Source organism: Saimiri boliviensis, chromosome 3, assembly GCF_048565385.1.
Source record: "Saimiri boliviensis isolate mSaiBol1 chromosome 3, mSaiBol1.pri, whole genome shotgun sequence".
Taxonomy (NCBI): domain Eukaryota; kingdom Metazoa; phylum Chordata; class Mammalia; order Primates; family Cebidae; genus Saimiri; species Saimiri boliviensis.
Window position 1 is genome coordinate 114,797,572 of NC_133451.1, and position 12,922 is coordinate 114,810,493.

General features: G+C 39.2%; 1 protein-coding gene across 2 annotated transcripts in view; it reads left to right on the forward strand.

The window, feature by feature from the left end:
- WWC2 (WW and C2 domain containing 2) overlaps positions 1-12,922 on the forward strand; it is a 218,696-nt gene that overhangs the window by 132,065 nt on the left and 73,709 nt on the right. For both annotated transcript variants that reach the window (XM_039468352.2, XM_074396680.1), the window contains one exon: positions 10,230-10,309. In XM_039468352.2, coding sequence (XP_039324286.1) covers positions 10,230-10,309 — 80 coding nt within the window. The remainder of the gene's footprint in view (positions 1-10,229; positions 10,310-12,922) is intronic.

The following is a 12,922-nucleotide window of genomic DNA, read 5'->3' on the forward strand; positions in this document are numbered from 1 at the left end:
GGTTACGCAGTAATGTACTGGTTTAATTATTTGTGGATATCCAGCATTGACCTTCCATATATTAATATTTATCTGTTATTTGTATCTTAAGATAGTATATGTCATAAATGTTTTATATGATTTTTCTCATTGGCTTTTATTTCCTTTTTATTGTTGTTAAACAAAAGATTGTTTTAAAAAAAGATACTGTGTTTAGCCATCTTATTTCTGATGACAAATTCCATTTATTAGCTATCATACACTTTCCTCTATTCTTTTTCTTTTTTGAGACTGAGTTTCGCTCTTGTTGCCCAGGCTGGAGTGCAATGGCATGATCTCGGCTCACCGCAACCTCCGCCTCCTGGGTTCAGGCAATTCTCCTGCCTCAGCCTCCTAAGTAGCTGGGATTACAGGCACGCACCACCATGCCCAGCTGATTTTTTGTATTTTTAGTAGAGATGGTGTTTCACCATATTGACCAGGATGGTCTCAATCTCTTGACCTCATCATCCACCCGCCTCAGCCTCCCAAAGTGCTGGTATTACAGGCTTGAACCACCGCGCCCGGCCCTCCTCTATTCTTTATGAAAGTTAAGCAGTGTTTTATTCTGACTATTTGACTGTCTGGAGTTGACTTCTTATTTTCTTTAAAGGTGACTTTAGAGATGAGATAGGGAGATGAGGATTTTTAGTAAGGTGGAAGTGGTAGTCAATAGAAAGATTTCCAGAAGGAGCAGTTGACAGTTGCCCTTTATTGGCTTGCTTAAGAAGTTCCCTGCAAGACAAAGGAGAAAATGGTGAAAAGGGAAGGTAGTCATTAGTAAAATATCATTTTACTCATTACAGTTTTAATGTTGCAAGATTCACTTTTAGGGCACACTTTTGAAACCTGTCTGTCTTGTGATCTTTCTATGGTCTATAGGTTTCCAGAGTTTACTTTTCCTTCATTGTCATCTTCTTTCCCCTTCTTTTAAAATAAAATCTATGACACTAGGATTGTAAGAGGTGGTAATAAGCTCTGCAATTTTCAGTCTTCACATTTAATCAGTCTTCACATTTAATCAATCTGGTTTTCAGAAATAACTGAAATCAATTTAAAAATAGCAGTTGCTTTAGTGTAGTTAGTATAGACAGTGGGAAATGTGCGGAAATCGTGGGTCTCTTGCTTCCAATTTAGCACTCTGGGTTGTGAAATTTGGCTCCATAGAAACAAAATTAGGTGGTCAGCTACAGCTGTAGTTAAATTCAGTAATGTGAGAGAAAACACAGGCACTGGGGATTGTGGGTTGTTCATGTCTTCATTTCCAGTGGGATACAGGAATAATGAAGTTTCTAAGGCAGAATAAGGGTCACAGATTTTATTTAGGTAATTTTGCTACTATTCTAGTTTGTCTCTCTTTTTACATGTATTATGCCATTAATAACAAAACTTTTTAAGTTGTATTTTTAGAAGTTCTCCTGGTTCTAGATAGACTGTGATAGCAGTGTAACCTTCAGCAGGTTACTTACCTATTCTGTTTAGGTCCCAGGTTCCTTACCAATAAAATGAGAATGAAAACTGTATCTAATAGAGTAGTTTGAGGATTGAAAATGGGTATTTGTATTAAGCACAGTGCTTGGAATACATTAAAAGTACTTAAGAATTTAGCTCATTGAGTCTACATTGTGCTAAGCTTGTAGGCCAGCATTAGCTTAATCTTCTAGTTGTGATCTAAGGACATTTGTTTTTACATTCTTGTCCTACATTTGAGACTGGGTTAGAGAATAAAAGAATGAAAACAGTGATCCTCCAATAGCTAGAATGATGCCAAGTCGTTCCAGAGTAGAAAGGTGTTGAACTACTAATTAAGACCGTACTGATAAAACCAAAACAACTAGAAATAATGTCTGGTTGGAAATACTCATTTCACTTATGGGAACAAACTTTTTAATAGTTCATAAAATGCCATCTTGGTATTTGGGAGCTAAAAATCATTCAGGTTGTCCATTAAGAAGACTTTCAGTATAAAAACTAGCATATAGCCATCTTTAGGTAAACTAAATAATGTGGGGAGCAAAGAAAGCACAGGTCAGCTTCCTATATGATTGTAACCTAACGTAGAATAAAATTTCATTCATAGCACCTAAACAGAGCAGAGGCCAAGTTTGTCAAGTCCATTTTAGATTTTTTTAAACTTCAATTTTTATTTTATTGTAGTAAATAAAAACACTTAACATGAGATCTAGCCTCTTAACAGAATTTTTAAGTGTATAATATATTCAACTATAAAAACAATGTACAGCAGATCTCGAGACTAATTTTTGTGTTGCGTAACTGAAACTTTATTTCCTCTAGCACTCTGCCTTTTCTGCACACCTTAACACCTGGCAACCACCATTCTGCTTGCTGCTTCTATGAGCCTATTTTGGATACTTTATGTAAGTGGAATAATACGGTATTTGTCCCTCTGTGACTGACTTGTTGCACTTGGCATAGTGTCCTCATTCATAGTGTCACATATTGCAGGATTTCCTTCTTTTTAAAGGCTGAATAATATTCCGCTGTGTATACACACTGTGTTTTTTTAATCTATTCATCTGTCAGTGGACATTTATGTTATTTCTGTATCTTGGCTATTGTGAATCATGCTGCTGCAGTGAACATGGGAGCACTAATAGCTCTTCAAGATAAAGAATGTCAGCCCGGCGTGGTGGCTCAAGCCTGTAATCCCAGCACTTTGGGAGGCCAAGGCGGGTGGATCACAAGGTCAAGAGATCGAGAACATCCTGGTCAACATGGTGAAACCCCGTCTCTACTAAAAATACAAAAAATTAGCTGGGCATGGTGGCACGTGCCTGTAATCCCAGCTACTCAGGAGGCTGAGGCAGGAGAATTGCCTGAACCCAGGAGGCGGAGGTTGTGGTGAGCTGAGATCGCACCATTGCACTCCAGCCTGGGTAGCAAGAGCGAAACTCCGTCTCAAAAAAAAAAAAAAAAAAAGATAAAGAATGTCTTAAATAATTTTTAAAATTTTAAATTGGCCTATCGTAATCCAAATGATTTTTATATAATATTTATCTCACATAATCCAAATTATTTGACTTTTATGTCAATGAGATATAATAATTGTTTTAATTCATTATTTCTAAGTGGATTTAATATCACCATTGTTTTTACCAACTGTGTTTTCATTTGATTTTTGTTTTTTGGTTTTTGGTTTTTTTTTTTTAAAGAGAGAAAGAAAAAAAGAATAATAAAAAGAATAAAGAAGAGGAAGAAAGAGAAAGAGGAAGAGGGGGAGAGAATGGGGGTATTGCTTTATTGCCCAGGCTATAATGCAGTCTAAATATGGGTATGCCTATAATTGTGCTTAATAATGGAGACATGAAAAAAATGAAGGAAGAGAATAACAAACAAGGAGCCAACCAATATTTTGTTTAAACTTCTAAGTTGATATGATGTGGTACTGATAAGAGTGTATATTTTGTGTATTTAAAGTGGAGAGTTCTATAAATGTTAATTAAGTTTACTTGTTCCAGATCTGAGTTCAAGTCCTGGATATTGTTGTTAATTTTCTGTCTCATTGATGTTAATGTTGAGGTCTCCCACTATTATTGTGTGGGAGTCTAAGTCTCTTTATAAGTCTTGTATGTCTGGATATTCCTGTATTGGGTGCATATATATTTAGGATCTTTAGCTCTTCTTGTTGTTGCATTGATCCTTTTATCATTATATAATGTCCTCCTTTGCTTCTTTTGATCTTTGTTGCTTTAACGACTACTTTATCAGAGGCAAAAATTGTAACTTCTGCTTTTTATTTATTTATTTATTTTTGCTCTCCGTTTGGTTGGTTAATCTTTCTCCATCCCTTGTTTTGAGTCTTTGTGTATCCTTGAATGTGAGATGGGTCTGGATGCAGCATACCGATGAGTTTTAGTTTTTTATCCAAATTGCCTGTCTGTCTTTGGATTGGGGGATTTGGTCAATTTAAATTTAGAATTAATAATGATATATGTGAGTTTAATACTGCCATTTAATATTAGCTGGCTGTTTTGCCCATTAGTTGATATAAATTCTTCATTATATTGATGCTCTTTACTTTTTGGTATTTTTTAGAAAGGCTGATACTGATTGTTCCTTTCTATGTGTAGTGGTTCTTTCAGAAGCTCTTGTAAAGCAGGCCTGGTAGTGATGAAATCTCTGAGTGCTTGCTTGTTCACAAAAAACTTTATTTTTTCTTCACTTATGAAGCTTAGTTTGGCTGGATGTGAAATTCTTGGTTGAAAGTTCTTTTCTTTAAGGATGTTGAATATTGGTCCCCACTTTCTTCTGGCTTGTAGGGTTTCTGCTGAGAGAGCTGCTGTAAGTCTGATAGGCTTCCCTTTGTGGGTAACCTGACCTTTCTCTCTGGCTGCACTTAGTATTTTCTCCTTCATTTCAACCCTGGTGAATCTGACGATTATGTGCCTTGGGGTTGCTCTTCTTGAGGAATATCTTTGTGGTGTTCTCTGTATTACCTGGAGTTGAATATTATCCTGCCTTACTAGGTTGGGAAATTTTTCCTGAATAATATCCTGAAGCATATTTTCCAGTTTGGATTCATTCTCTTCGTCACATTCAGGTACACCTATCAAGCGTAGATTAGGTCTTTTCACATAGTCCCATATTTCTTGGAGACTTTGCTCGTTCCTTTTTATCCTTTTTTCTCTAATCTTGTCTTCTTGTTTTTATTTCATTGAGTTGGTCTTCGACCTCTGATATCCTTTCTTCTGCTTGATCAATTAGGCTGTTAAAACTTGTGCATACTTCACAAAGTTCTCGTATTGTGTTTTTCAGCTCCATCAATTCACTTATATTCCTCTCTAAATTGTGTATTCTTGTTAACATTTCGTCAAACCTTTTTTCAAAGTTCTTAGTTTCTTTGGATTGGGTTAGAACAAGTTCTTTTAATTCACAGAAGTTTCTTATTATCCACATTCTGAAGCCTGCTTCTGTAATTGGAACACACTCATTCTCCATCAAGCCTTGTTCCGTTGCTGATGAGGAACTGGGATCCCCTGCTGAGGGAGAGGCGTTCTGATGTTGGGTATTCTCAGCCTTTTTTGGCTGTTTTCTTCCCTTCCTTGTAGATTTATCCTTCTGTGGTCTTTATAATTACCATCTTTGTAATTGGGTCTCTGAGTGGACGTCCAGCTTATTGATTCTCAGTGCCGAAATCTGAGCAACCCACTGCACTGACTAAACAGCGGCGTTAAGATTGATGGTGCTTTTCTGACTCTGCACCAAGAATCGACGCTCCAAGGCACCGGGAAAACCACCTCGCCAGTTGCAAGAGTCACGCTGGCGACCCGTGGGGCTCCTCTGCTGGGAATCTCCTGATGCGTGAGCAACAAGAATTCATCTGAAAGTGTGGCATCCTCTCGTTCTCTGTGCTTTCACTGGGAGCTACAATCCCGAGCTGCTAGTGATCAGCCATCTTGGATCTCTCTCCCATTGGATTTTTGTATATGGAGAGAGATAGGGGTCTAGTTTCATTCATTCTTCTGCATATGGATATCTAGTTTTCCCAGCACCATTTATTGAAGGGACTATCCTTTCCCCAGTATATGTTGTTAGCAGCATTGTCAAAAATGAGCTCACTGTACATGTATGGATTTGTTTTCTGGTTTTCTATGTCTATGTGTCTGTTTTTATGCCAGTCGTGTGCTGTTTTTGTTACTATACCTCTGTTGTATAATTTTGACAAAAGAAAACCTTCAACCAAATTAAACTTAAAGGACTTTAATTGAGCAGTGAATGATTTGTGAATCAAGTAGCCCCAGAATCATGGCAAATTTATAGAGACTCCAGGGGTGCCTTGTGGTCAGAACAAATTTGTAGACAAAAAACATACAGAGACAGACAGGAATCAGAAATAAGGCACAGAAACAGTGAGATCGGTTACAGCTCAGCTATTTGAAGGCAGTTTGAACCTTGAGCAGTCTATGAGTGGTTGAGGTATGGCTGCTGGGATTGGCCAACACTCAGTTATTGTTACAGGTGTATATTATTAAGTTAGGTTTTCACTTTTGTCTAACTGCTAAGCTAGGTTACTGTTCATCCACAAGGTCTCAACTGTAGAAGTATGAAGTCCTTCTCAGGCCATATTTAGTTTGCTTTAACAATTTGAAGTCAGATAGTGTGATTCCTTCAGTTTTTTTCTTTTTGCTCAGGATATTCTGGGTCTTTTTTTGGTTCCATATAAATCTAAGGATTGTTTTATCTGTATCTGTGAAAGGATTTTGATATTTTGATAGAGATTGCATTGAATCTATAGATTACTTGGGGTAGTATGGACATTTTAATAATATTGATTCTTCCAATTCATGAACATGGACTATCTTTCCTTTTTTGTGTGTCCGCTTCAGTTTCTTTAATCAATGTTTTATAGCAGGGTTATCCTATATTTTGGCTTCCCTGGGCCTCATTGAAAGAAAAAGAATTGTTTTGGGCCACACGTAAAATACATTAACACTAACAATAGCTGATAAGCTGGGAAAAAAAAACAAAAACAAAAACAAAAATCCTCAGAGTGTTTTTTTTTTTTTTTTTTTGAGACGGAGTTTCGCTCTTGTTACCCAGGCTGGAGTGCAATGGCGCGATCTCGGCTCACCGCAACCTCCGCCTCCTGGGTTCAGGCAATTCTCCTGCCTCAGGCTCCTGAGTAGCTGGGACTACAGGCACGTGCCACCATGCCCAGCTAATTTTTGTATTTTTTTTTAGTAGAGACGGGGTTTCACCATGTTGACCAGGATGGTCTCGATCTCTTGACCTCGTGATCCACCCGCCTCGACCTCCCAAAGTGCTGGGATTACAGGCTTGAGCCACCGCGCCCGGCTGTCAGAGTGTTTTAAGAAAGTTTATGAATTTGTGTTGGGCTGCATTCAAAGTCGTCATGGGTTGGGCAAGTTTTCATTGTAGAAATCTTTCACTTCTTTGGTTAAGTTAATTCTATTTTATTTTATTTGTAGCTTTTGTAACAAACTGTATTTTCAAAGGTAAAAGACAGGTTTCAGCCCAGATATTTGAATGCTATCAATTTTTGGACTCATTTTTTTTTTTTTCCAAAAGATGAAAGTGTTGCTTGACAAAAAGCACTTGAGAATGTTGTCCTAAATAGAAATACATGTAGAATGAGCTACTGATTACTGTGGCTCTTTTGAAATGATAATAGCTTAATATTAAGACTGAAATGTTTTTGTGATATACTGTGAATGAGCTCACTGCTCTTCGTTCATCTTACAGCACCTTTAAAATCCAGTACAGGGCTGGGTGCGGTGGCTCACGCCTATAATCCCAGCACTTTGGGAGGGCAAGGCGGGTGGATCACGAGGTCAGGAGATTGAGACCATCCTGGTCAACATGGTGAAACCCCGTCTCTACTAAAAATACAAAAAATTAGCTGGGCATGGTGGTGCTTGACTGTAATCCCAGCTACTCAGGAGCCTGAGGCAGAAGAATTGCCTGAACTCAGGAGGCGGAGGTTGTGGTGAATCGAGATTGAGCCATTGCACTCCAGCCTGGGTAACAAGAGCGAAACTCTGCCTCAAAAAAAAAAAAAAAAAAAAAATCCAGTTCAAGTAGCCTTCTCCGGGAGTTCCACCCTCATCCTCAAGCCATAGTAATCTTTTCTTCCTTTGAGTTCCAGTAGCACTGTTTATACCTCTCTTTGTAGTTATAAATTGGGCCTTGAAACACAATCGTTTATATTTCTTTGCCCTAATAAAATATAAGTACCTAAGGCCACAAACTAATAAACATTCAAGTAAACTCAACAGATATGTTACTGAATATCTACTTTGCCCAAAGCACTGTGCCTACAGGTATGCAAACATGAGTATTACACAGCTCTTGTCCTTGTCCTGTTGTTCCTCAGAGTGCCTAGTCTCCCTCTTGACGTTTTTCTCTTGTATTCTAGGATGCTCTTTTTTTCCTCTTACATTTCTTGTCACCACTTCACAGTGTATTTTCCCTCCCTCTAGTAGACGTGAATAATGAAGACGACCAAGGCTTGCTCTCGGACTCTCTTCTCTTTTCATACACACCAAATTTAGCTAATCTCATTTGTTCTCATGCATCTAAAATATCATCTTTACGCCAGTGACTCTCAGTTATCTATCTAGTCCAGACACTTCCGAACACCAGGTTCACAGATTCCAGTTGCCTTTGAAGTCTCCTGGACATCACAGAAATAAATGTCTTAAAGAAAATCCTTCCTCTTTTCTTCCACATTTGGTCCTGCTCTCCAGGAAAGCACCTTCATCTACCCAGGTGGCAAGCCAAAATCCTGACGTGGTCTTGGTCAAATGCTCTCCCCACCCTCCACGCTGAGCCCATCACCAAGTCCTGTTGATTCTGCCTCTGAAGGATCTTCCTTCTCTGGCTCTTGTCCACATGCCAGCCCACAGTGCTGGCATTAATGGATCCTTGTGGCACTTCTGGTCAGTCCCCACAGCATTGTCACAGTGATGATTTAAAATCCCTCCTTGATTCTCATTGTTCTTATAGTAAGATTTAGACATTCTCAATGTGTCATCTATATATCAGTCCTTTTCCAGTTCGATCTTTTCCACCCTCACCCACTGTAATCCAGCCATAGTGGGATTCTTTAAATTCCAGAGGTTTGCTGAATACCCCCTCAGCCTGCTGTCCCTTTAGAGTTTTGTACAAGCTTAGTTTTGAGGACCCCTTCTACCAAATGAGCTCCCACTAATCCTTCCTCCCAATTGAAGCATTGTTTCCTCAAACAGGCTCCACCCAAGCCCTCGGACTAAATTAGGTTCTGTTCTCTTGTCATTTCTAAGTATCCTGAACTTTTTCCTTTAGAGCACCTTTGGTAATTGGTAAGATTTGTTTTGTTGGGTGATTATTTGCTCAATAGCTGGCTGCTCCATTGTCTGTAAGATCCCTAAGGACAGGGATCATGTCTTTTTTGTTCATACTCAGGCCCAGTACGAGATGCATTGTAGAGTCAATATGTATTTGTGGAATGAGCAAAATAAATCAACATAAAAGTTTAAAAGCACACTTAAATATTGCACAACAGTATGTGTTTAAAACTTAAGGCTCTGGCCAGGCATGGTGGCTCACGCCTGTAATCCCAGCACTTTGGGAGGCTGAAGTGGGTGGATTGCTTGTGCCCTTGAGTTCAAGACCAGCCTGGCAACATGGTCAAACTCCCTCTCTACTAAAAATACAAAAACTAGCTGGGTGTGGTGGTAGGCCCCTGTAATTGTAGCTACTCAAGAGGCTGAGGCATGAGAATCTCTTGAACCTGGGAGGCAGAGATTGCAGCGAGCCGAGATTGTGCCGCTCCACTCCAGCCTGGGTGACGGAGTGAGACTCTATCTCAAAACAAAACAAAACAAAACAAAACAAAACAAAACAAAACAAAACAAAACAAAAAACCAAAAAACTTTAACTTAATATATGGAATTAAGTTTCTAACCCTCGCACGAACACTTTTATTTGTGACTAAACCAGGCATGTGTTGCTTTTCTGATCTGTCAAATTTTAGAATTTTCATTACCAAAGAATATATTGACAACAGAAAAATATATTTTATCAGTTTGACAACAAATATTTATTGATCACCTGCTGTTCACTTGACATGGTTGTAGATGCTCAGGATACAGCTGGTAGGATGCAGCTTGCTTTCTCATGAGGACAGACACTGTACATGGAGAAGTTCAGCTCCTGAAAAATACTCTGGTCTAAATAAAACAGTCATGGCAGGGGCAGGAGGCTAGAAAAGTCCTATATGAAAAGGTAACATTTCAGCTAGCATTGGAGGGGCAGGGAGTCAGCTGCCGGAGATCTGAAGCAGAGCTTTCCAGGCAGAGGGAACTACCGGGCTATTCAGGGAACCGGAGGGGTGGGCAGTAGCCCTGGGCACAGTGAATGAACGACAAACACACACTTTTATGGAGATGCCATGGCCTGAAATTCTTATTCTGCCCTTGATGGCTGAAGACAATGATGATGTCCAGCTCTTAAGAATGTGCCTAAGTAAGGTAATGAAAGTAAATAGTAGTAATAATACATACTACTAATAGTTTTAAACATAATTAATATGCCTTCCACAGAATTTATGTCAAGGAGAAAGTAAATGTTACTTTAATGATTTTATGTGTTTAATAGTTTACTAATTTAGTATCTTTTAAAACAATATGCTATGTTGCTAATTATTTGCAAACATTAATATTGATATTGGTATTGATTTCTCTTTAAAGGTTAAAAAGCTGAAGAGAGAACTCTCACAGATGAAGCAAGAACTGCTCTATAAAGAACAAGGCTTTGAAACATTGCAACAGTGAGTATGAAAATAATCAACTTTAGAATAAGCTCCCTAATAATAATACAAAGAAAATAGAAGCACAGATTACATAAGAGATTTCTCAAAGAAACGTAAAAAGTTCAGAGCTCTACACCAAAAGAAAAAGCAGTCAACTAACAGATAATAAACTTGGGAAAGATCTCTACACTTGAAAAGATCCAAAGTTTTTATTAATCATTGGAGGTCTAAAGATACCAAAGTGAAAAGCCTTTGTCTTACCTTTATCTCCTGGACCCTTGCTGGCCTCCTCTGAGATGCGGTGCAGATCTAAGAGACTAGGCACAAGAAGTTCCTCTCCACATTAGACTGGGCCTGCTGCACTTGACCCGCATGTAAGCCTGCAGCTGCCCTGGGCCTTCCGGTGGAGGCGTGTCTGTCTCCCTCTCTGTCAGCCCCAGGGATGACCTAGAGTCTAACCCTGACAGATGGCAGGGGAACAAGAGCAACTCAGGATTATTAGCAAAGGAGTGGGAGTGCATGCCTCACTTCTTGCATTCCTCTGTCTTTCCCGTTTGGTACTGAAGTCTGCTGGGCCATAAGCAGAAAGCCCTAGGCTGGGCCAGGTTAAGTGGAAAAGGGGGTGACAACGGGTCATAGGATCAGGATATCCCTTCCTTATTCCTGGCCCCTGAAAGCCACTGAGTGCCTGATGCATTCACTGTTATGAGCCCTTAAAAGCCCTTGTTTTAGTTCTAGAGCTAGTCTAGAATTACCATTGGTAATTCTAGAGAAAGCCACTATTCTCCCTGCTGCTGAGGCCCAGCCTATGACAAAAAGCATGACAGGCACACCTGAGCCTTTCTAATCCTGCAGTCTACTCCACAGGGGGTCTCATGGGAGAGAAGCAGTCCATGGTTTTCACAGCCGCATGACCATGGAGAGGAGGTAAAACTTCCCTCCTGCTTGGTGCCTCCAATTGCGGTACAGTATTTCTAGGGCTATCCCTGGTCAGTTTCATGTTCAGACAGGTTTCATTTTCTTCCCAGCATCTCCCTTGGTAGCACCTCAGGAATGCCAAGCTGGTCTCAGGCGTCACCTCTGTGGAAGTACCCAGCTGTGTTTCTCTTCCCTGTGGAATCCTATTCTGCCTTCTGTTCTTAGGAAATTTGGGGTGCTCCAAGCAGCAAGGTGTCACCCCCTTTAAAGATCCTGTGTGTCATTGGCCAGACAAATTTGTTGTTCTTGTTTGGGTGATTAGTCATATCTTGAGATTACCCAGGCGCTGCTGTTGACCACCAGTCAGACACGTGACTTTAATTTCCCACATGTGCTTTTATCGCTCAGACTTCTTTTTTGCCTGCTCACTGCATATAATCATGACCTTAATATTCCTTCAGATGCTCCCACCATAGTGGTTCTCAAACCTGACTGCACATTAGAATAATCTGGAGAGTGCTTAGAAAAATAACCTGTTTCTAGTCTCTATGCCAGGTATATGTTATGAGATCCCCACTGCTTCTCAAGTACAGCCATATTGTAAGAACCTCAGCTGGTTGCAGAGCTCCCTGGAAAACCAAGCAGAACTGGAATGACATAAATGCGTTGTTTAGTAAATGTTTGTCAGCATAAAGCAGGGCTTTGTGGTGGGGGTAGGGAGAGAAAACAAACTTTGAAGAGTGCCATCAAGTGTTTAGCCATATGTTCCACATTTTTAAGGGGCATGAAATTATAACTCACATCACCACTTGGGATTAAAGGTTAGCCAAACTTGCTGTCTTTGTTATATTGATGTAACAATGCTGTATTGTTTGAAAGCAGTTTGCTTGCAAGCAATTTTTATAGGAATCTAAGGCATGTTTAAGAATCTGTCAATAACATTCCACAAGAAAACAATAGACATTTGTTGTAGAAATTCAGGCATTCTCTTGCAGTGATTCTAATCCTGTGAACCAAGAGCAGAAAGATATGATATCTAACATCAGAGACCTCTCCTGTTTATCTTAACTATAGACAAAATAAAGCTGTTTTTATTCTAATGTTAGCCACCACACTACTAAAACCCTGAATGATCAGCAGTCAAACCCAGCAACCAGACTTTTTAAAAAACCACATTCCTGATACTATAAAGGGACTTATATTTATGGTTATGGCAGAAAAGGTTTAGATAGAATCTTATTGTAGGCTTTTATAACTTTTCATTTATTTACAATAGAGTGGAATATATTTGTTGACTCTGGAGTTACAATATAATTTAAACTTGAGCTTTCATTTTACTTGGTACAGTAGTTTTATGCTGGGTAGACAAATATGGCATTGTTCTCTACATTATTCGTTCTAGTTTGTGGTCCCAAATTTGACTTTGGCCTAAGCAGTAGTGTAGCATATGTGTAAATGGGTACCAGGAAGATGCATATTTCCATTTGCTGCCTCCAGTGAGCATTCAGAATTGGAAAATAGCCTAGTGCTGAAACAGCAAGTCACAGGCATATACAGATTCTATGAAAATTTGGTTCTCGGGGTAGACATTTTCCAGAGAAGGAATGTAAATGAACATCTTTTCTTTCTCAGAATAGACTAATATATTGGGTAAAAACTAGTTATAGGGCACACTCAAGTCAAGAACTTCCAAAAAAAATTTTAGGAAAAAAA